The sequence below is a fragment of the Lathyrus oleraceus genome, chromosome 4 (assembly GCF_024323335.1).
Source record: "Lathyrus oleraceus cultivar Zhongwan6 chromosome 4, CAAS_Psat_ZW6_1.0, whole genome shotgun sequence".
NCBI classification, from domain to species: domain Eukaryota; kingdom Viridiplantae; phylum Streptophyta; class Magnoliopsida; order Fabales; family Fabaceae; genus Lathyrus; species Lathyrus oleraceus.
Genome location: NC_066582.1, coordinates 307,264,919 through 307,290,120, shown reverse-complemented (window position 1 = coordinate 307,290,120; position 25,202 = coordinate 307,264,919). Strand labels below are relative to the sequence as shown.

At 36.1% G+C, this 25,202-nt stretch overlaps 1 protein-coding gene across 1 annotated transcript; it reads left to right on the top strand.

Moving 5' to 3' along the window:
• Positions 1-10,353: 10,353 nt before the first annotated feature.
• On the top strand, positions 10,354-11,607 carry LOC127137234 (uncharacterized). The gene is made up of 2 exons (XM_051063708.1): positions 10,354-11,104; positions 11,285-11,607. The coding sequence occupies exons 1-2, from the start codon at positions 10,354-10,356 to the stop codon at positions 11,605-11,607; spliced, it is 1,074 nt and encodes a 357-aa protein (XP_050919665.1).
• Positions 11,608-25,202: the final 13,595 nt, after the last annotated feature.

Genomic DNA, 25,202 nt, shown 5'->3' with positions numbered 1-25,202 from the left:
ACAGAAAGTCAAACATCACAAGACCATAAAAATGACTCAACAATAATTTTAGGCATTTAATCAATTAAAAAATCAATTTAAAAATGAATTAAAATAAATTTTTATTTGGTAAAAACCTAAAATCTCTTCAAAACACCAAATAAATGGCCAAGGGATTTATCCTAGGTCAAATAAGGTCAAAGGACCTTAGACAAAAAATTTCACTACTTTTGAAAAGTCAGAGGTGCTTTTAAACAATTAAAAAATATGCACAAAAACATTTAATTCCTGAAAAATATCAAAATAATCCAAAAAATAATTTTAATTCAAAACATGGAAGAGAAAAATATTTAAATATTTTTGGGATTAAAAGTGCAATTTATATGAATTTAACAAAATAAATCGATTAAATGAAAAATCAGAAAATAAAAAGAAATTAAAATAAACAGGGGCCATTAGATCTCCCTCATTAATTGAGGTGGTAGATCTGATGGCCACGCACGCGTTATCCACGATGGATCAAGTCAAACGCGTTGCAAAGTTGGTAATCAAAATGGACGCTCAAGGTTAAAACGTTGGAACCAGATCAGATGGCTTGGACCTTACGAATGCACCACCGAAGCCCTAGCTCTAGTCATCTTCTACGGTGGACCTCACCAGACTGGTACACCCTTAACCAAATAAAAAATGAAAAGTGAGTACATGTTTTTGAAGGACAAATGCTCAGGAGCATGAATCTGACCTTTGTTTCTTCCAATTCCAAGTATATAGAAAGATACATGGATTTAAAATTCGAGGTTCATGATCTAAGTTGCTTCAATTTAACCTCAAATCAACTCAATATTGTTTCCTACATTGGTAGGACTTTAGCAAACCAAAAATCAATCAAAATGGATGAGAAATAAGAGAGAATCGGAGAAGAAAAGTTTCTGAAATTTCACCTTCGAATTGGCTTGATATTGCTTCCAATTTAGCTTGGCTTAACTCTAGAAGCTTGAAGAAGATGATTTGGATGGTTAAAAAGCTTGGACTCTTGGAGTTTCAATTCAAAAACAGAATGAGAATTGAAACTCAATTTCTCAACAAATCTTCAAGTTTATCCTTTCAATATGGTTTGGGAGGGCACGGGGAAGAAGCTTGGGCAAGAGGGGTCCCTTTCTGAGCTCAAGGCACTTGTATTTATAGGCTTGCTCTTTGCTTTTTGCATATTTCAATTCAAAATCCAAAAATAGTAATGATCTCATGCATTCTTGCATGGGCGTGTACAAAGCCCAATCAATGATGTTAAAGGGTCCAAATTTTAGGAATAAATAAAGGTTCTACAATGTATCTCTAGGATTTTGATGATAACATAGGATGAAACAAAAATGGTACCCTAACGAAATTTTTCTAAGTATGCAGGACTCTAATCAAAACAGTCATATAGACACTCATCAAATACAGAAATAAGCTCTGAGATACCACGTAAATGATACGCAAGCAGAAGCTCTGATTCTGATCAACGCAAATGTAAACTAAACAAGAAACATCAGACACTCTGAAGTGAAAGAATGACTCTAGAATCTGAAGCCTTATGCTCTGATGAAAGTAGTGAAAAGAAGCTCTGAATACAATTAGCAACAAAGCATCTATCCGAAGATACTCCTGCTGAATAAAGACTCTGATGTTCTAACCTTCTGATTCATAATGCTTATCTATGAAGGAATTTACTTATGGAAATAATCTATTTCAGGAAGAAGTTTATGGCGCCCCAAAAATTGTTTTGGAAAGAACGCAAAGATTAATGATATTAATCATCCATCACTACCCAAGATTCTGACATTAACATCCTTCAACGGTCTTCTCATCACTCCTATATAAAGGATGGAACGCTTCTCAAAGAAAATCACCTGAAACACACGAGAATACAACACTCCAGATATATTCATTTTTCATTCTCTCACACGAGCTGCTGCTCTGACGTGTAAACAATCCCTTGCTTTTACCTTGTGTAATTTCTGCTTACCTAGAAGCACTAATCATTACTGTAACTCTATTTTTTTGTTAAAAAATCTCCTCAAGTGACTTGTGAAGTCTGTAAACTTGAGAGGTCTAAGAGATCTTTATTCTCTTAGACGATTGTTTGAGTAATCTTTCAAGATTAGTGGATTAAGTCCTTTTTGAAGGCGAAATCACCTTGGCCGGGTGGACTGGAGTAGCTTTGATTTTCAAAAGAACCAGTATAAAACTCAGTGTTGAACTTATTTGTTTTTGCATGTGTTTCAATTCCAAAAAGTTTTATTCTGTCAAAAACAATTCAAACCCCCCTTTCTTGTTTTTCTCTACCTTCAATTGGTATCAGAGCTTCGGCTATGTTATTGATTTATTATTAAACACTTAAAAGTGTAGAGAGATCCAGCGTGAGAAAAACACTATGGAAAACACCAATGAAAGAGATAGTTACAATGCTAAACCTCCAATCTTTGATGGAGAAAAATTTGATTACTGGAAAGATAAAATCGAAAGTTTCTTTCTGGGTTATGGTGTTGATATATGGGACATAGTTACTATTGGCTACATACCTCCTGTATTTGATGCTGGCGTTGCCATTGCCAGAAACAAGATGATAGATGATCAGAAGCACGACTTCAAAAACCATCACAAAGCCAGAACAATACTGTTGAATGCCATTTCCTACAATGGATATGAAAAGATCACCAAGAGGGAAACTGCTAAAGAAATACTTAACTCCCTGAGGATGACTCACGAAGGAAATTCACAAGTCAAAGAGACAAAGGCTCTGGCTCTGATTCAGAAGTACGAAGCCTTCAAGATGGAGACGACGAAGCTATAGAGTGTAGCGGTAAATTCATGATCATCAAGCTATGGATAAGCTAGAGATCAAATAACAAGAGTCGCCATCGCGCTTTTATTGTTTCCGTGGGAAAAGGGAAAAAGTACGAACAAACCCCAAAAAAAGTAAGAAGTTTTCAAATCAAAACTAATAAAATGTCAGAGATTACGGGTAAGGGGTTTGGTTACACAGAGGGAAGGTGTTAGCACCCAAAGTGTCCTAGGTACTCCTAGGGAGCCCTTTTTGTGTGCATGAGTATTTGATACAAAGTGATGTTTACAAATAAATAGAATGAGGGGATGAGAAAAGAATTCATTAATTATATTTTTGTCTTTGTCAAGACCTTCGGCCTTGTGCCTACGTACCAACATAAAAATGAGGGATCAAAACCTCGTAGTTCGTGATACAAATTTCAAAGTGGATGCATTGATTTTAACAAAAATTAAGTTTGAAAGGCAAAAGGCCTAAAAATGGTTTGAATGAGTTAGCTCTTTTTGGCTTTTTGAAAGTTTAAGTCAAGTATAGTTAAGTTTATTTACAAGTTTGATTTAAGAAAAGAAGTTTGAAAATGCAATGGCATAAGGCCAAAGTTTCTATCTTTTTTTGAAAAAGTGGTCAAAGTTTAGAACAAAATAAGTTCAATCAAAGAAGGTTTTGAAAAAGGAGGGAGATGTTTTGAAATTAAAGAAATGGAGAGAAGATGAAGAGACTAATCCTATGTAAAAAAGTAAAAGTTAAGAGTTGAAAAGATCTTACCAAATGGGTAGCAATCCAACAGACAAGAATGTCAATAGAAACCCAGAATTCCCTGGGACTTTTAGATTTAAGCAACACACAAATGCACAATTATATTATATTGAAGAGCAAGGCATCAAATAAAGATGGCCAAATCCAAGCTTATCCATTCCATGATCTTCTTCAAGGTATCAATGTAACAGGTGAATTCCACAAGTCACAGGTTCAAAATAACAACTTCACAATGATCATGTTGCAGATGAACTTAGAGAGATCTTGAATGATGTATCAGATGAAGTTTCCAAATGCAAACACTTGGTTTCTCAATAAGTTGGAATTGGCCAAGTCCTTTAGCATAGGAATGTTGCCTAAGTTCTAAGTCCATTTGTCCAAGGTCAAGCCAACAGTCCACACAAAAGTTTTTTTAGGGTTTTTTGTTGTTATTATGTACATTAATGGTCAAAGACCACACAAACAAGAAAAGTATACACAAACAATATATATCACGCAATATGGTCCAAGTGGACAAAGTGAAAATTGCATTAACATAAACAATTAGAATGATCTGATTAATGGAAATGTATTAAAGCTAGAATTAAATGACATTAAAGTAAAGGGCTTGAAATTAAAAGTTAGTAGTTAATAGGTTAGAAGTTAGTATTGTTTTGTTTTTGCTTTTCATTCTTAGACATTCTTTGGAGAACACTCAACCCACTTATCCCAAGCATGGATCCTTGAACCAAGACATCTTCCAAAGGAAGGAAAAAGGCCAAGTTTCCACACAATACCATGAAAGAGGGGAGACTTACAATCTCACTAACTAGAATGCTATGCCTTTTATGTCACAAATTTAGCGATATGTTAAACAATCGTAGTTGGAGTTATGTAGAAGTCACAACTATTTGAGGCCGGGAAATAGAATTTTGGTGTTAATGCATGTTAGAGACATAGGATTATGAACTATGCTCATGAAACATACCACACACAAAAAGAATATGCAAAAGGTGTGGCCTAATCTCATCCATACCCGTGTTAATTTTTCAATCAACTAGCTTTAGGACTTCGAGATATCATAGGCCAAATGAGATGAATGCATAAAGAAGGGGAATGAGATGAAGTGGGAGGGGAATGAATCAAAATTCAAATTGGTCAAAGGAGGACTTTTACCAAATTAATATCATTCATTCATTTTGGGAGATGGAATGTACATTCAATCAATCCCCTAAATCCAATTATATTAATTTGACAAAGTCAAATCAACCTTGACCAAGGCCCAACAACAAGAGTCAAACATAAACGAGTCATCACAATTGGTCAACAAAATTATTTGGCATTTATTCCAATTAAAATAATGCATTTAAATTAAATATGGTTTGTCAAATTCCTAAAACCTCATCAAAACACCAAATAAATGGCCATGAGATTTATCATAGGTCAAACAAGGTCAAATGACCTTGGAGAAAAAATTTCAAATTTTTTAAAGACATAAAAGTATTTTTAAACAATTAAAAAAACAAATGAAAAATCATATAAAACATGAAAAATATTAATAATGATCCAAAAAGTAATTTTAGTTTAGAATATGAAAGAGGAAAATATTTGAAAAAATTTGGTGAAACTCTCACTTTTTGGATCAATATTAAAATTAATATGAATTAATGAAAATAAAGCAATTAAAATGAAATTCAAATAATCAGAAAAAACGTGGACCACTTGATCTCCCTCATTAATTGAGGTGGCATATTAAGTGGCCACCAGCGTGTGTTCCATGGTGCGCCTGAGTCAAACGTCCACACGCTTGGTAATTAAAACGTACGCTCATGATTAAAACAAATTGAACTCATCTAATGGCTCAGGACCACGCCACATCTCCTCAGGCGACCTTGGCCGGACTGGTCCATTCATCACCACATCATAAATGAAAAAGGAGGACATGATCTGAAAGGAAAAACAGTGTAGATCACGAATATCACCTCAATTTTAACTAACTCCTCACACATAGAAAGATGTGAGGAGTTGAAATTTGAGGTATGTCAACTGAGTTGCTTCGATTTGACCTCTAAGCAACTCAATCTTCTTGCCTACATTGGTAGGACTTCAGAGAACCAAAGAATCAAGAGAATTGAGCAAGATTGAGAGAGAATCAAAAAGATGAAATTTTCTAGAAAATACCTTCAATGCAGGTCTGGATTCAACTGTTCTTGCCTTGGCTCATGCTTGATCTCACTCAGAATGCTTGCAGGAGTAGATTGAAATGCACAAAAGGTCTTGGATCCCTGGAGTTTTGATCTCAAAACAGTGAGATTCAAACTCAATTTCAAGATGAAATTCTCAGGTTTATCCTCTCAAATGGAAGGGTTAGGGGTTTAGGATCAAAGTTGGCGCGAATGTCCCTTCAATTCTGATGCTAGAGGGCTCTATTTATAGTTGTAGATCATGATATTTGCACCTTCAAATTTACTTTCCAAAATTGGCAATTGATGATGCATGGGTGCATAGGCGTGTACAGGCCCATGAGATCATTGCTTTAGGTCCACAAATGAGTGCGAGAGAGTCTGAAATCAACTTGGATTGCAAGGCAAGTGTGTGTGAAGATTTGAAGTTTGATCTTTTCCACATGATGATACGATGTTCATGCCATGCGCAGCCCTAGACACCTTAGACAAAATCCTCCAGGCTGGAAAGATGACAGGAGACATGACTGGCCTTGGGTTCAATGAATCTCCTCTTGATTGTAATCCCTCTGATAGCAAACCAAAGGTGTCACATCAGGTGTCTCAAAATCACAAGGGAAGACGACATAAAGGAAAACACCAAAGATGGAGATGCCATTATTTTGGGAAATTTAGTCACATAAAACCATTATGCTTCAGGCTGTATGGTTATCCTAGTCCTACTCATCAACCTAGACCCAAACAACACATCTCTTCTAACAGAAAACAGTGGGTTCCTAGGGTTGGTGCTACTAACTTGATAGCTCACACTTCCTTCAGAGTCTCTGCCAAAGAAGATTGGTACTTTGACAGTGGATGCTCCAGACACATGACTGGAAGCAAAAATCTACTGGTTGACCTTCAATCTCATGTCACCAGCTATGTAACTTTTGGTGATGGAGCAAAAGGGTGAAATCAAGGGGATTGGAAAGCTGAACTGCTATGGACTTCCTAACTTTGATAATGTGTTTCTTGTTAAAGGATTGACTGCAAACCTGATCAGCATCAGTCAACTATGCGATCAAGGTCTCAATGTGAACTTCACAAAAACTGAATGCTTGATTACTAATGCAAAAAATGAGGTGATCATGAGAGGAGTCAGATCTAAGGACAACTGCTATATGTGGATTCCTCAAGAAACTAGCTATTAATCAATATGTGCTCTAGCTAAAGAAGTAGAAGTGAAACTATGGCATAAAAAACTGGGTCATCTGCATCTTAAAGGAATGAAAAAGATCATATTTGTTGAAGCTTTCAGAGGAATCCCAAAATTAAAGATTGAAGAAGGAAGAGTATGTGGTGAATGTCAAATTGGAAAGCAGACAAAGATGTCACATCAGAAGATCAAACATGACACCGCATCTAAAGTGTTGGAACATCTCCACATGGACTTGATGGGGCCTATGCAGGTGGAAAGTCTTGGTGGAAAAAGGTATGCTTATGTTGTGGTGGACGACTTCTCTAGATATACCTGAGTGAATTTTATAAGGGAAGAATCTGATGTGTTTGATATGTTCAAAGACCTTTGCCAAAGACTTCAAAGAGAAAGAGAGAGTCATGTTATCAGAATCAGAAGTGATCATGGGAAAGAATTTGAGAACAGTAAATTTGTTGAATTCTATTCATCTAAAGGGATTGGACATGAGTGCTCTTCTCCCATTACCCCTTAGCAAAATGGTGTGGTGGAAAGGAAAAATAGAACTCTCCAAGAATCTGCTAGAGCTATAATTCATGCTAAGAAGTTGCCTTACCACTTTTGGGCTGAAGCTACGGACACTACTTGTTATGTTCACAACAGAGTAACCTTGAGAAAAGGGACCTCAACCACTTTATATGAAGTCTGGAAGGGAAGAAGACCTACTGTCAAATACTTCCATGTGTTTGGTAGTAAATGTTATATCTTGGATGATCGTGAAGAAAGAAGGAAAATGGACCCCAAGAGTGATGAAGGAATATTTCTGGGCTACTCAACAAATAGCAGAGCCTTTAGAGTTTTTAATTCCAGAACTAAAGTTATGATGGAATCTATCAATGTTGTTGTTGATGATCAAGAGACTGATGTCACAGACGATGTTGAAACATTTCTGAATGATGCCCCAGCTGAACTCCCTGATAAAAGTAGTGAGAGTGAGTCCACTCAAGCTGAACCTGAAGCTTGTCAAGTAAATAAGGGACCCTTTATCAGAATTCAAAAGGATTATCCTAAAGATCTCATTATAGGAGTTCTAAATAAAGGGGTCACCACTAGATCAAGGGAAGTGATCTCACATGCCTGCTTTGTGTCAAATATTGAGCCTAAGAATGTTAAAGAAGCCTTAACTGATGAATTATGGATCAATGTCATGCAGAAAGAGTTAGGCCAATTCAAGAGAAATGAAGTATGGGAATTGGTTCCATGACCTGGAGGAATAAATGGTATTGGAACAAAGTGGGTTTACAAGAATAAATTTGATGAAAAAGGTGTGGTTACTAAAAATAAAGCAAGACTGGTAGCACAAGGATACACTCAAGTTGAAGGAGTTGAATTTGATGAAACATTTTCTCCTGTAGCTCGCCTGGAGTCCATTAGATTATTGTTAGGAGTGGCATGTATTATGAAGTTTAAACTGTTTCAAATGGATGTGAAAAGTGTCTTCTTAAATGGCTATTTGAATGAGGAAGTATATGTTGAACAACCAAAGGGATTCACAGACCCAAATCTTCCAAAGCATGTGTATAAGTTGAGGAAATCTCTTTATGGGTTGAAACAAGCTCCTAGAGCTTGGTATGAGAGACTCACAGTGTTTCTCATTGACAATGGATACAGAAAGGGAGGCATTGATAAGATTTTATTTGTCAAAGATGAAGGAGGAAAGCTCATGGTTTCTCAGGTCTATGTGGATGATATTGTGTTTGGTGGGATGTCAAGTAAGATGGTTCAACATTTTGTTGAGCAAATGCAGTCTGAATTTGAAATGAGCCTTGTTAGAGAACTGACCTATTTTCTTGGCCTGCAAGTCAAACAGATGGAAGATTCTATCTTTCTATCTCAAAGTAAATATGCCAAGAATATTGTTAAGAAGTTTGGCATGGAGAATGCAAGACACAAGAGGACACCTGCTTCTACTCATCTGAAGGTGTCTAAAGATGAAAATGGTGTCAGTGTGGATTAAAGTCTCTACAGAAGCATGATAGGGAGTCTGTTATATCTTACAACAAGCAGACCTGACATTGCTTTTGTTGTAGGTGTATGTGCTAGATATCAAGCTTAACCAAAGGTGAGCCATATCAACCAAGTGAAAAGGGTCCTGAAATATGTCAATGGCACTTGTAACTATGGGATGCTATACACTCATGGATCTGAATATGTGTTGTCTGGATATTATGATGTTGATTGGGCTGGAAGTGCTGATGATAGGAAAAGCACATCAAGAGGATGTTTCTTCTTGGGGAACAACTTAATATCGTGGTTTAGTAAGAAGAAAAATTGTGTTTCGCTATCTACTGCTGAAGTTGAATACATAGCAGCTGGAAGTAGTTGTTCTCAACAGGTGTGGATGAAACAAATGTTGACTGAATATAATGTCACACAAGATGTCATGACATTGTACTGTGATAACCTGAGTGCTATAAACATCTCAAAGAACCCTATTCAGCACAGCAGGACCAAACATATTGATATTCGTCACCATTTTATTAGAGAACTTGTGGAGGATAAGACTGTAGTATTAGAGCATCTTGCTACTGAGATGCAGTTAGCTGATATTTTTACAAAGGCCTTGGATACCAATCAATTTGAACTCCTGAAAGGGAAATTAGGGATTTGCATTTATGAAAACTTATAGCAATTAATCTGGAGTGGAAAAAGTAATCAAATTACTGCCTATTGTCTTAAAATAAAGTGTCCTCATTATGGTAAATCATCACTTTGTTTTGGAAATACCATTTATTCCATATTCACACGCTACCCCCATAACATCATTACCTACTCCAACTCTTCCATCTTCTTTTTCCTTCTCCACAAACCTCTGCTAGGGCAACATTATTTTTTCCAAAAAAACTCCAAAAATGTCACAACATCAAGATACCTATGCTTCAAAAATTACTAGATCTACTCCAAACGTTAGTGCTCCTCCCATGGGCATCCCTGATGATGAGATTCTGGATATCGCTCTTCTCTCTGTTATTCCTGGCGCGGACATTGATTTAAACCAACCCATCTCCAATGATGTCTCCGCTTCTGCATGTTCTAATTAAGGCAATCCCTCTAGTATTCCTTCTGGTTCAACTCCTGCCACTAACTCTAAGGAAGGAACACACTATACTGATCGTGTTATAAGAGACCTAATCACTAGGATTCTTAATGAAGGTCACCCTGTGAAGGGAGTTTCTACTCCCCTTTCTCAAATGTCCCCCTCTCCTGAGGTTGAACAACATAATGGTAAGGATGATGATCCTTCCAGTTCTGACAAAGACTTGGCTGCTGAAGGGTTGCGCTCTCTAGGGCAGACCATGGTAGCTCTGATGATCAAGAGGAAATCTTGATTCATCACATGAATCCAAGTATGGGGAAACGCATGAAGACTCGCAAAGGAAAAATATGTGGCTGAACTTATGTCAGCTAGAAAAGCCAAGAAGATTGTTGGTATTGGTCCCTCCAAACCATGGAGCAAGGTTGAAGTAAAGAAGAGGAAGGTCAGAGATGATTCTGAGCCTGAAGAGGATGTTGAGGAAGAAGTCACTGACATCTCGCCTACAAAGAAAACTACTGTTAGGAAGTCACCTGTTAAAGTCCCTGTTGTTCATTTGGATAACATCTCCTTCCATCTTGAGGATGGAGCTGCTAAGTGGAAAATTGTGATTCAGAGAAGGGTAGCTGTGGAAAGGGAGTTGGGAAAAGATGTTGCTGATGTCAAGGAGGTCATGGACCTGATAAAAGTTATTTGGCTGTTGAAAACTGTTGATGGGTTCTCTCCATGCTATGAAGGTTTAGTTAAGGAATTTATTGTTAACATTCCTGGGGATATTTCTGATAAGAACAACAAGGAGTTCTCCAAGGTGTATGTGAGGGGTAAGCGTATAACATTCTCTCCTATTGTTATTAATAACTTTCTAGGCAGAAAAATTAAGGGTGCAGGAGAATTAGAAGTTATAGACAATAAAGTCTGTAGGGAGATTACAGCTAGGCAGGTGAAAGTTTGGCCTGTTAAAAAGCATTTTCCTGCTAGGAAGTTGACTGTCAAGTATGCTATCCTGCATAAAATAGGAGCTACCAACTGGGTCCCTACCAACCATATCTCCAACATTGCTAATACTCTTGGGAGGTTTATTTTTGCTGTTGGAACAAAAGTAAAATTTGACTATGGTAGATTTATGTTTGAACAAATCATCAAGCATGCAACTACTAATGCAGTTAAGCTGCCAATTGCCTTTCCCTCTATGATCTGTGGAATTATCTTGAATCAACACCCTAGTATTATATGCTCTAATGACTTTCTTAGTAAAAGAAAACATGCTCTGTCTGTGCATTATAAACTGTTTGAAGGAAGTCATGTCGAGGATATTGTCATGACATTTGCTGTGAAAAGGCCAGCCTCAAAAGTTGGAACAATTGTTGAGCTTAAGGAGACGTGCAAAGAGCTAGGTGAAGGGATAACGGTATCCATATCTAGAAAACAATCATTGGAAACCTTGATTGCAAGCTTGGAACAGGCTGAGGGTGAAAATATTGATCATGATAATGTCAGCCGTGAAGAAGAAGCTGAAGCCCACACCTCTAGTGAGTGGTCTTCAAACAATGATGATGTTAGTGGCAATTATGGTTTTGGTGCTGATGAAGAAGCTGCAAACTCAAGCTCTACTGAGTAGCTCTGTTGGCTTTGGTCCCTCGTGTTTTGATGATTTTCTTGGCTGTTTGTTGTTGTTTTGGTGGATTTCTTTGTTGTTTGTGGTTTGTTTCTCAACCTTCTTTCAACTGTGTATGAACTTGGTGTTGTAACTTTTTAACTTCTGGTATTTCGGTTTATGACTAGGGACATTTATTTTGTATCTTTGGTCTCTTTTGGCTAAAAAGGGGGAGAAGTGGCTGTAGATGTAGTTGAGTATCTTTGCTTAGCTATTGTTGGTGCTTTGTTTGTCTGTTACAGGGGGAGAATTCTGGTGTTTGTTTGTTTGGCACAGGGGGAGAATTCTCTATGGTTTGTTTGTGTGAAGTAGTGTGGTTGTTGAGGGAGCTGTTGTGTTCTAGAATGTTGCATGGACTTGAGGGAGAGTACAAGCGCTTGTGTGTTTACTAGTTGTTATTTTTGCTAGTAATGTGTGTATGTTTACTTCTGCTGCTGAATTGATACTTTGATTGATTTCTTATGTACGTGTGATATGTTGTTTGTTTTAGCCAAAATTTGCCAAAGGGGGAGTTTGTTGGTTCTATGTATTGGCATCAATTTTGGTAAAACTTAAGTGTTATCACAAGAAGTCACGCTTGTTGTCTTGACATGTGATATTAGCTTTCTGTAGGTTGATATGGTTGTGCAGGATTTATTCCAGATGTCAGACCCGATGTTACGACATGTACATACAGAACATTCAGTCTAAATGTTATGTATTTTGTTGTTGCGATTTTCATGCAAGTCTGTGTGTGCTTATGTGTGATGATTACATGAGTTATTCAAGGAGTAATTCTATTTAAAGCCAAAATATTTTGTTTCCCAAAGAGGAATGATTTGGTACTAATTCCTAGGGAATACGCGTTGAATAGAATTAGGTTTTTATGTTGCCCAGGCCCATTCAGAAAGCTTCTATTTGAAGACCTTGTGAACCCTGTATGGTGGTACAGAAAATACGAATGTTGAAGTGAGTGAGTATTAGGGTTCTTAGCCTAATGTGCGTTTGTGAATTGTGAGCCATTCATTCATCTTGTAGATGTGTGAATTGGACTGAGTTTTGAGTTGTAATTTGTCCACTCTAAGCTTTGAAGTACGAGTGTATTTGTTTATTTGATTGAAGCTTTTAAGCAAGATCAAGTGTGTGTCCTTGAAGTGTGTCTTCTTTCTTTGTGGTATTTGTTCTAGTATCACTGTTGTGATTGAGGGGGAGTGAGTAGGGTCTCATATCTAAGAGTTCTTAGATAGAAGTCACACGGGTAGAGATTAGGTGAAAATACTGTAACTTGAAGTTGTTTACTGAGAGTCTTTGAACTAATTTTGTTTAGCGGATTTCCTTCCTGGCTTGGTAGCCCTCAAACGTAGGTGTGTTTGCACCGAACTGGGTTAACAATTGCATGTGTCTCTTTTCAATTGTTTAATGATTTTTATTCTGTTTATATTTCATTTGTTGTTCAGATATTAGTGTCGTGACATTACCTTCGACATCTCATATCTGATACCAGAATTTCAACCTCAAAGCAACTCAACCTTGTTGCCTACATTGGTAGGTCTTCAGGCAACCAAAAAACAAGCAAAATAGTGGAAAATTCAAGGAGAATTGAAGAAGAGAAAAATCTGAAAGTTCACCTTCGGTTTGCTTCAATTGAGCTTGATCTTGCTTCCAATTTGCCTTGGCTCGACTCTAACATCTTGCAGGAAGTGAAATGGATCAATGAAAAGCTTGGATTCTTGGAGTTTCAATCCTAAAACAGAAGGAGAATTGAAACTCAATTTCAAGTGAAATCTTCAAGTTTATCCTTTAATGGAGGTTAGGGAGGCAATTGTGCAAAGCTGGGGCAAGCATGGTCCCTTTTCTGATCAGTAAGGGCATGTATTTATAGCATGAGAGTTTCTTTCCACACCTTTCCATAATTTGTCAAAAAATAGTAATTCAAGTGTGCATGCTTGCATGGGCGTTTGCTAGATCCAGGAAATGATTGGAAATGGTCAAAAGTGATATGTAAACCAACCTGAAACAATAGCATGAAGTCATGCATTAGTGAAATTAAAGTTGACCATGGAACTTACCAAATGAAGCCATGCATTACACCCATGCGTAAGTCCTTCAAAAATGCTCCAAATGACATGATCTTGGATGTTTTGGAAAGGTGACGTGAAGAGGAACAACTTCGTTGTTAAAGACTTTTTCATTAGGAACTTAGATCATGATGAATTTAAGGCGGAAGTTAGATAAATCAAACTTGGTTGAAACTTTTCTAAGTACAGAGTCAAATGACCACTTCTTCCACCTTGAATAACTTTTCCTATGAGCTTCAAATGAAAATGGTTCCTTCACCAAAGTTGTAGATATTTTATTCCTATTAAATTTGGTCACACATTTGACACCATTTGTATTTTCCATGAGGGAGTTATGGATTTTAGAAGTTGAGGAAAATTGCTTGTTCAATGGTGATGGCCCAAAATGACCTATAATGTTTCCTCTTGGAACATGCCCTTGCAAGTAGAGTTTAACATTTCTCAAAGAATCAAAGTTGGAGAAAACATCTTGAATTTGATTATGAAAATTGGACGGGCTTTATATGATAAACATTGAGCAAGTTATGATCTTTGGAAGTTGACCTCCAAACTAGGGAACATACAAAATGACCTATATTCTTTCACCATAAAATATGACTTTACAAGCAAAAATAGCTCTTGATGCCAACATGATAGTTGTTTGGAATGTAATAAATAGTAACTTTGCTCTCGTAATCATTTTCACATGACAAAAATTGTAGGAGATAGGGTCTAGGGAACCCCAATTTTGACTAGTTGACTTTCCCTGGTCAACCTCCTTGAACCAACTTGCAAACTTGAACTTACCTTTCTCTTTGGGGCTCATGGAGAACCAAATATGCATAAGATGATATACCATGTAATATCCCATAGTATCTTTGATCAAATGTTAAAGAAACTTGCTGAGGAAGTCACACAAGATACCCAGATGAATTAGGGCTTCCTTGACAAATAAGCTTCAATAGGCTCTATGCAACACAGATGAATTAGAAGTTGATCAAATAGAACAATTCCATTTTAAAAACCAAGTTGAAATTTTTCAATATAAAAATTAGATTTTGGTGAGCAGAAGCTAAAACAACAAAAGATGGAAGCATAGAATCTCATCATTATTGATTCTAACTAATGCACTTCAATGTTATCACTAATACCATGATCAAATAAAGACATGAGTTAACTAGGACAATTTAAGTTGCTTAATCTAAGAAATTTAATTTCTAAACTTAGACATGTTGTTTAACATAATCAACTTAAGCCAGATTCAATAGGCTCAATGCAACACAGACATATGCTTATACAATAAATCACTAAAAGCATGATCTAACCTGAATGACATAGAAATGTAAGGCCTAAAAAATTAGCACCAGAAACTTGCATACATGCATAACGATAATAAACGCAGTTTCATAAAGTTATAAGAGATAAAGAGATAAATTATAGGTCAAGAATAATAGCATAACAATATATCTTAAAATAAGGCTTAAATAAACCAAAGATACATAAACCAACATCAATATTCATATGATATCCCAAAACAGTAGAAAGTAACGACAAAAGTCTAAAAGCATATAAATAAACATGACGAAAATAAAATGTATATGATGATATGATGTGATGAAATGCATGGAACAACTAAATTACATCAGCGGGAGGAGGATCAGAAGTAGGATCAGAATACTTAAGGTTAAATACTATGGTAGAATCTTTAAGGTGATTTAGAACACCTTTCACAACAGATAATTTGGATTTGATCTTCTCGTCTCTCTCTCTCTCTCTCTCTCTCTCTCTCTCTCTCTCTCTCTCTCTCTCTCTCTCTCTCTCTCTCTCTCTCTCTCTCTCTCTCTCTCTCTCTCTCTCTCTCTCTCACACACACACACACACACACACACACACACACAGACACACATTTTTAGCTACCAAGTCAATATGTGTATGAAGAAAAATCTCTCTGATCTGATAATCAGATAGAATCTTGCTTACCAAGCCATCCAAATAGGCATTGGCATCATCATAATATTAAATGTTAGTGGAAGAAGGTGAAGCTCATGAGGATGAACCAATATGCTCAAGCACTATTGTATAAGTCTTCTTCTTCTTTGAAACCTCAATCATGTCTTCATAAACATACCTACCAACACTTCCCAAATAGTAATACACATTTTTTTCATCCTTAAAGTATTGCATCAAATTGATAGTAGTTGAACCAATTAACGTTGATGTTTTAACGAAATCTTCATCATCCGAGGGGATGCCATTCAGGTCCAAAATGAACTAAATGAAGGAAAAAAAGAACGATGGTCTTTTTGAAAAAGTTCTATAGTACTCAATCCTACACATAATGAACTTTCCCAAATCACACCAAACATTTCTCAAAAGGCCTCACATAAGGTAATAATCATGATCATCGGCTCTTGCCCAATTGCGGGTGATGACAGTCCGTCATTGCATGAATTTAGTCAAAGAATCGGATCAAAACAAGTGAAAGATGACCTTAAATGAAGATGAAATACCAAATAATGGGGAAAAATAGCTAAGTGTGAAGAAATTGGACTTAGAGAAAATTTGGCTAAAAATAGAAGTAAAAGAGGCAACTTTTGGGAAAAATCAAACACAGCATCTCGTGCGCGATAGAGCCATAAAATTTGCATCACGCGCTATACAATTCATCACGCAAATAATGTCCCCTTTTTTGGGGATTTTTCTTACGTATATGATCCATTCTACGCTCGTTTTAAGGGTGGATTTTGTACTTTGATAAGGGTTATGAATTTTTTAGAGAAAACCACGATTTTGGGAGCCTCAAAGGATATTTTGAAGGCATTGGAAGCCATTGGAGGCCATTACTTCAAGGGATTTCATATGCTATTTTCATCTATTAATTTCTGTATTGTAATTTGAATTATGAGTAGCTAATCTCCTCTAGATTAGGTTGTGTTATAATTAACTTATTTCAATATTGTTGGGTAATATGTTGATTTGACTTTGTATGAACCTTTTGATCTAAAATGCCATTCAAATTCTTATTGTTCTTAATGCTTTTTATGTGAGATACTCTTTTAAATTGATTTTGGGCACACAGAGAATATTGACCCTTAACCTATATGTTGGACCTAGGGAAATTGTTGTACTTACGCTGGTTGAATAAGAATAGAAGACCCCGAGTAGTGGCATAGGGAATTAATGTTATGAGCATCGCCTAATCCTGCTTACGTATATGGACTAGGGATAGGAAGCTTTGAGTAGTGATTAATGAGTTATTGTATGAGGGATCGGTTATAACGGCTTTGTTAATTCACCATGGGATTATAGTTATAAGATCATTCATACAAGGCATCAAACAACAATAGAGAAATAGGGGATGATAAACACAACCTGGCCGCTTATGTTATTCTGTTTAAACTCTAGTTTAATTTTCGCATTGCAACTCGAAAACCCCCTTTTTTACTAGTTTTTATACGTTGCACATATTTTGTCTTCTTAGAAGGCAATCCATGTGGATTCGATCTTTTTATGCTTTCAAAGTTATTGGTACACTTGCCGAGAAGTTATCAAGTTTTTGGCGTCGTTGCCAGGGACTGTAGATATCTCAACAAGGCAACAATTGTGCAACATTTTATTTTTAGTCTTTTTTAATTTCGTTTTATTTTCTTACTAAACATAGTGCTACTTATGTATTTCCTGTTTGTGTATGCGCAGCCCAGGATCGACATTGACACCGTTTGGTCCAAAAATTGAAAGAATTGTGCATGCTCTCAGGAGAGAAGCCATGGAAGCTCAAAGGATCTTAGTTGAAGATTAATCTCTGATTTCTTTTGACTCTAAAGAAGAAATCACCATGGTATCTATACCACCCAGACTATGGGGGAATACTATAAACGAACCGATGAAGGACAAGTTTCAAGATGGTTTGTATCGGCAGACCCTACTATCTTTGATATTAAGAATTATGTGCTTTCAGGTTTACGTGATAACCCGTTCGACGAGAATGTAATTAGAGACTCGTGGGAGCATCTTGCATGCTTCTACTAAATAGCTTTAATGTGCAAATTGATCGATGTCACTAAACACCAGGTTAAGTTGAGGTTGTTTGGGTTCTCATTAATTGGAAGGCCTAAGTTTTGGTTACTTTGCCTTCCAAATGGAACAATTCGAACTTGGAAGGAATTGGAGGAAAAATTCCTAGAAAGATTCTTCACCGCTACTCAATTTACCGAGCATAGAGCATAGATTGTAAATTTTGAGCAACAGGAAACTGAGTCACTTTATGACTCATAGGAAAGATTCAAAATTTTGTTGCGTGGATGCTCGAATCACAATATGAATAATATGGAGCAGATGAAAAATTTCATAAAAGGTCTCAAGAGCCAAACACGTATGTTATTATATGCTTCTTCGGGAGGCGCTATCCGATCAATGACTGAACCACAAGTGAAAGGCTAGGTACAAGCACTTAGGTGTGATTTTTTGTATGGAGGAGAGCATGCAAACAAAAGGTTCTCTTTGGAAGGGTCAAGTGAATAAGTCCAATTTGCTAATTTTCAGAAGAACAACCCTTATTCCAAGACTTATAATCTGGGTTGGAAAGATCACCTAAGTTTCTGTTGGGGTAATAATCAAAATTCAAGTGCTAACCAAGGTATGCAACAAGACCAACAAGATCCATTTCAAAGGAAATCTTCATAGTTTGAAGAGACCTTATAGAATTTCATTAAAGTCACTCAGAGTAGCTTTGATCAGGTAAATAAGAACCATGAAACAATGAGTAGAAACCATGATGCGTGTATAAAAAATTTGGAGATGCATATTGGCCAGTTATCCTGACAAATAGTTGCTTTGCCAAGCTCGAGTGGAGGATTTACAGGTAACACTGTAGACAATCCTAAGAATGAATCATGCAAGGATGTAGAAACAGATTTTGGGGTGAGAGTTGAAAAGGGTGAAACTGAAATAGTTAAAGAGGATGTGATTGAGAGAAAAGAATGTGGAATTCAAAAAGAGGAGAATGGAAATAAAGGTGACAAAGAGGAAAGATAATTCACCCTTGATCAACTTATAGATAAAAACTCTCCTTGGAGAAGAAACAAAGACACTTATCCTGAATGATCCAAATCCTAAATTACCATATTACATCAAATCACCATATCTCATAATTAAAAAGAAACTGGTTCAGGACGATGAGGCAGGAATGTTTGTAAAGTTCAAGGAAATGTTAGCTACACTCTAGGTAAGTATTTAGTTCCATGAAATTTTATAACTAATTCATAAGTTTGCTAAGTTTATGTAGGCATTGCTAAAGGGTGAAAAGTAGAAGTTGACAAAAGAGCAGGTGAACATGATAGAGAAAGAGGAGATGGCAACACCTAAGGCATTTCCACCAAAGATGGAGGATCTAGGAAAGTTTACCATCACTTGTACCATTGGTGGGGAGAAAGTCTCACATGATTTATGTGATTTAGGGTCGGACATCAATGTTATGCCGCTGAAAATTTTTAAGGAACTGAAGATAGGAGAGATCATATCGAGCAATGTGACTCTCATCTTAGTCGATTCATTTGTTACTCAATCGATTGGTATTGTACAAGACATGTTAGTGATACGTCTCGTGACTTATGTAAAATATAGTCTATCGAGTACTTGACTGCAAGTGCACAGTCAAGTCGTTTTAGTGTTAAAAGATATTGAACCCACAGGGACCGATGGTCAAACTAATGTTATCGATGTTAGTATGTTTCGCTAAGAAGATTATTTTTAGAGGTTTGGTTGAACAAAAATTAAATCTAAAGGAAATTAAGTTTTTAAGAGAATATTAATAGAGGGATATCAGTATGCAATGCATTAATCGTCAAGGTTTCGATAAGTCACCGGTGTATATTTTAATTACCAAATATCTTTTAGTAGAAAATACTCATTTAAAAGGCTTTATCTCACACTCTCGTGATTGTTGACTCGGACTATACTTTTAAGTCAGAATGTACGCTCTCGCTGTCCCATTTGAAGTTAAAAATACATTTTGAAAATAAATAAGTTTTAATTGCTTTTAAATTGTTCTCGCTGTTTTTAAAATCAATGCCTAGTTTTTACTATCCAGTTCGACCTTCACGCTCTCGCGATTGTCGGTTCTAACCCTAGTTAATTTCCAACTCTCGTGGAAAAACCGTATTAAATAGATTCTCACTCTCGTGACAAAGTTAATTAAATTTAAATTAAAAACCACAGCCAAAAAGATTATTTGAGAAAAGAAGTTTACACTGATTATTACTAAATCCCGTCTAATTAAATTGTTCACATACCGATACCGGTAGTTTAGTCGGACATGTTAATTAATGCAAACACATACGGACATAAACAACTTAACAATAAGGCAAACATGATTGTTTAATAATAAAACAATAGTAATAATAATTGAATAAAAACCTGGAACTTTGATTAATCGAATATGCCGAATCTTGAAGTACTTGAGCAGTCCTCCACAGGTCGGTAGGATTATGCTTCTTTGAAACAATTGCTTAAACTAAATTAAATAGATTGCAGTAGTTCCCCGGTGTAGGAAACTACTACTTTTGGCTAAGCGAAAAACGGAAAGGGAAGGGAAAATCAAAGCTCTGAACGAAACGGTAAACAAATTGCGGTAAAAGAAAACAGTGTTGCTGAAGAAAAATAATAGAAAACAAAATTGTTGTGGAAAATAAATGCAGAGAAAATAGCTTGAGAGTTTGCTTCAAGGGGGCTCCAAAATAAACGTGCCCGTAGGTTTTTGTAAGACCCCAATTTTGACCCTAAGATCCCTCATGCAATTTCATCATAAGCACTAGCATTGGGATCATACCTTGGCATCTCCTTACCCCTCTCTCATTGGGTTTGTTTTGGGAGAGATCACCAAGCACCATGTGATTGTATCATACTTGCATATTATCATTTTACTAACCAAAATACCAAAAATATGTCTTTGCATTTGCCTAACTCTTTTGTAGGTAGGGCATGATCACATTGATTTATCAAGTTCATATCTAGGGTTTGAGGCCCTCATGAAAAAGAGCATAACCATGAATTTGATCCAAGAATGGTTATAAGAATCATATATGAGTTCCATTGATTCCTACATGTTATATTGATCAATGTTTCTTCAAGAGTTTGGAGGTGATTTGCGTTGGAAACCCTAGTTTGACTGGGTATCCTGAGTAACTTCTCCAACAAGCCATCTCACCAGTTGATCAAATTTATCAAGGTACATTTCAAAATTCATCATATTATGCATATATGATCTACCATGAGCCAAGAAATTCAAGAGAATTTAAGGTTAGAAATTTAGTTGATGGTGGTTGGCCAGATGACATTCCAAACAACTTTCATGTTGAGACCTAGAGCTAGTTTTGCTTGGAAAATCATTTTCTATGTTGAAACATTATAGGTCATTTTGTCTAAATCCTAATTTGAAAGTCAACTTCCCAAGACCATAACTTGATCAATTTTTACAAGATGAAATATTTCCAAGTTGCACAATCAAATTCAAGATGTCTACTTTAACTTTGATGTTTGGAGTGGGAGCTAATTCAACTTTTATGAGCATATGATATGAGGATACATTATAGGTCATTTTTGACCTATACCATTGAACAAGTGATTTTCCTCAACTTCAAAAATGCATAACTTTATCATTCTAAATCCAAATGACATGAAATTGGTGACCATTTTGAAGGTCTTTGAAAGAGATACAACTTTTATACAGACACTTTTCTCATTTGAAGCCCACATAAAAAGTTAAGCAAGATGGAATATTGAGATATATGGCTTGACACTTAGAAAAAAATTTCAACATGTTGAATTTTCCAAACTTCCACCTTCAAATTCACCATGATCCAAGCTCCAAATGAAAAAGTGTTCAACATCAAACTTGTTCCCCTTGATCCAAGCTTTCCAAAGAACCCAAGTTAATGCATTTTGGATGAAGTTTGCTAGGACTGCGCATGGCTTTAATAGAGCTGCACCATTGGAGGAAATCAAATGTCCAACACCATTTCACATTGCCTTGCCAATCAAGCATCATTTGTACTTCAATATAGTTGCAATTGGATCAAAGTGGATTGCTTCATGGGCCTGTACACGACCATGCAAGCTTATGCATCACATTGCCAAATTTAGAAAATTTTTAAGTGTGCAATTATCAATCCCACATGCTATAAATACATGGACTCTCAGCTCATTTCAAACACACCTTGCGCGCCAGCTTTGCCCCCCAATTGAAACCCTCTCATTCTAAAGGAAAACCTGATAATTTTTCAATTTGAAAATTGAGTTTGAATCTCAACAGTTTGGAGATTCAAGAACTCCAGGATCCAAAGCCTTGCACCATTGCTAACCATTCCCTGCAAGCTTCTCAAGTGTGATCAGATCGTGTTTGAAGCAAGCAACCTCATGTTCTGCACAACATTGAAGGTAATTTTCAGAAAACTTTATCTCTTCGATTCTCACTCAATTCTCATCAATTCTCTTGGATCTTTGGTTGTCTGAAGTCCTACCAATGTAGGCAACAAGATTGAGTTGCTTAGAGGTCAAATTGAAGCAACTCAGTTGATAGACCTCACAATTCAACTCCTCGTATCTTTCTATATATGTGGAGTTAGTTAAAATTGAGGTCAGATTCGTGCTCTACGCCATTTTTTCTTTCAGATCATGTCCTCCTTTTTTATTTTGGTGATGGTTGAGGATGGACCAGTCTGGTGAGGTCCACCGGAGAAGAAGATCGGAGCTCTGGCTCCGGCGGTGCGTTGGCACGTCTCCCAGCCACAGGAGCCTTTCAAAATGTTTTAATCCTGAGCGCCCACTATGATTACCCTTGGTATAGCGCGCTGACTCGTGTGTTTGGTGGAACGCGCGTTTCAGACCACTTGATCTGCCACCTCAATTAATGAGGGAGATCAAGTGGTCCACGTTTTTTTGATTTTTTTTATTTTTATTTTTATTCCTTTGATTTTCATTAATTCATATTAATTTTAAAATATGAGAGTTTCACCAAATAATTTCCTCTTTCATATTTTGAATTAAAATTATTTTTTGGATCATTATTAATATTTTTCATGATTTAATTGATTTTGTGAAAGTTTTTAATTGTTTAAAAATACTTTTTAGTCTTTAAAAATTCTGAAATTTTTTCTCCAAGGTCCTTTGACCTTGTTTGACCTATGATAAATCTCATGGCCATTTCTTTGGTGTTTTGATGAGGTTTTAGGAATTTGACAAACCATATTTAATTTAAATGCATTATTTTAGTATTTTTTAATTTGAATAAATGTCAAATAATTGTGTTGACCTATTGTGATGATTTGTGTAAGTTTGACTCATGTTGTTGGACCTTGGTCAAGGTTGATTTGACTTTGTTAAGTTAATATCATTGGATTTAGAGGATTGATGGAATGTATATTCCATCTCCCAAAATGAATGAATGATATTAATTTGGTAAAAGTCCTCCTTTGACCAATTTGAGTTTTGATCCATTATGTTCCCTCTTCATCTCATTCCCCATCTTTATGCATTCATCTCATTTGGCATATGATATCTCTAAATCTTAAGGCTAGTTGATTGCAAAGTTAACATAAGTATGGATAAGATTAGGCCACCTCTTTTGCATATTCTTTTTATGTGTGGTATGTTTCGTGAGCATAGTTTATTATACTATGTCTCTAACATGCATTAACACCAAAATTCTATTGTCCGGCCTCAAATAGTTGTGACTTCTACTTAACTCCAATTACGATTGCTTAACATAGCGCTAAATTTTTGACACAAAAGGCATAGCATTCTAGTTAGTGAGATTGTAAGTCTCCCCTCTTTCATTGTATTGTGTGGAAACTTTGCCTTTTTTCCTTCCTTTGGAAGATGTCTTGGCTCAAGGATCCATGTTTGTGATAAGTGGGTTGAGTGTTCTCCAAAGAATGAATTAAAATGAATAGCAAAAGCAAAACAATACTAACTTCTAACTCATTAACAACTAACATTTAATTTCAAGTCCTTTATTTTAATTCATTTTAATTTTTAAGTTCTATTCATTTTGCCACTATTCATACCATTCTAATTGTTTATGTTAATGTCATTTTCCCTTTGTCCATTTGGACAATATTGTGTGATATATCTTGCTTGTGTATATTTTGTTTGTTTGTGTGATCTTGGACCATTAATGTACATAATAAGAACAAAAACCCTAAAAAACGTTTGTGTGGACTGTTGACTTGATCTTGGACAAATTGGACTTAGAATTTAGGCAACCTCCCTATGCTAAAGGACTTGGCCAATGCCAACTTTTGTGAAACCAAGTGATTAAAATTTGAAACTTCATCTTATACATCATTCAAGATCCCTTTGAGGTCATCTGCAACATGATCACTGTGAAGCTGTTATTTTGAACCTGTGACTTGTGGAATTCATTTGCTGCATGGGCTTAATCTGAAGAAGATCATGGAATGGCTAAGCTTAGATGTGGCTATCTTTATTTGATGCCTTTCTCTTCAAGTTAATATTGTATGCATTGTTTGTTGCTTGATTCTAATATCCAAGGGAATTTGGGGTTTCTATATGGCATTCTTGCCTATTGGATTGCTACCCATAAGTCAGATCTTTTCAACTCTTAACTTTTAATTTTGTGCATAGGATTAGTCTCTTCATCTCGTCCCCATTTCTTTAATTTCAAAATCTCTTCCTCCTTTCAAAAACTTCTTTGTTTGAACTTTTTATTTTCTAAATTTTGACCACTTTGCAAGATAGAAACTTTGGCCTTATGCCATTGCATTTTCAAACTTCTTTTCTTAATCAAACTTGTAAATAGACCTAACTATACTTGACCTAAACTTTCAAAAATCCAAAAAAGAACTAACTCATTCAAACCATTTTCAGGCCTTTGAGCCTTTTAAACTTAATTTTGTTAAAAGCAATGCATCCACTTTGAAATTTGTATCACGAACTACGAGGTTTTGATCCCTCATTTTTATGTTGGTACGTAGGCACAGTTCCGAAGGTCTTGTCAAACACAAAAATATAATTAATGAATTCTTTTCTCATCCTCCCATTTTATTTGTTTGTAAACATCACTTTATCCAAAATACATATGCATACAAGAAAGGGCTCCCTAGGAGTACCTAGGACACTTTGGGTGCTAACACCTTCCCTCTATGTAACCAACCCCCTTACCTGTAATCTCTGGCATTTTATTAGTTTTGATTTGAAAACTTCTTACTTTTGGGTTTTTTTCGTACTTTTTCCCTTTTCCCTTGGAAACAATAAAAGTGCGGTGGCGACTCTTGTTATTTGATGTCTTGCTTATCCATAGCTTGATGATCATGAATTTACCGCTATTGTTTCCAACTTCCATCCTTTTATAGTATCCACTTGGTCTTCATAGTTGAGAGAAATAAGGGTGACTTGGTTGAGTGAGAGATTCACGGGAAAGTGGGTTGAGGAGCGAAAAATGGGGCGTGTGGATCACTTCTATTGACAAATTCATTACGCTGCATTTGGCTTTGTGACGGTCGTGGT

Coding starts and splice junctions, on each gene's coding strand:
- LOC127137234 (XM_051063708.1), top strand. CDS start 10,354: ATGTCAGCTAGAAAAGCCAAGAAGATTGTTGGTATTGGTCCCTCCAAA. Junction 11,105..11,284: donor AAAAGTAAAATTTGACTATG/GTAGATTTATGT, acceptor AACTGTTTGAAG/GAAGTCATGTCGAGGATATT.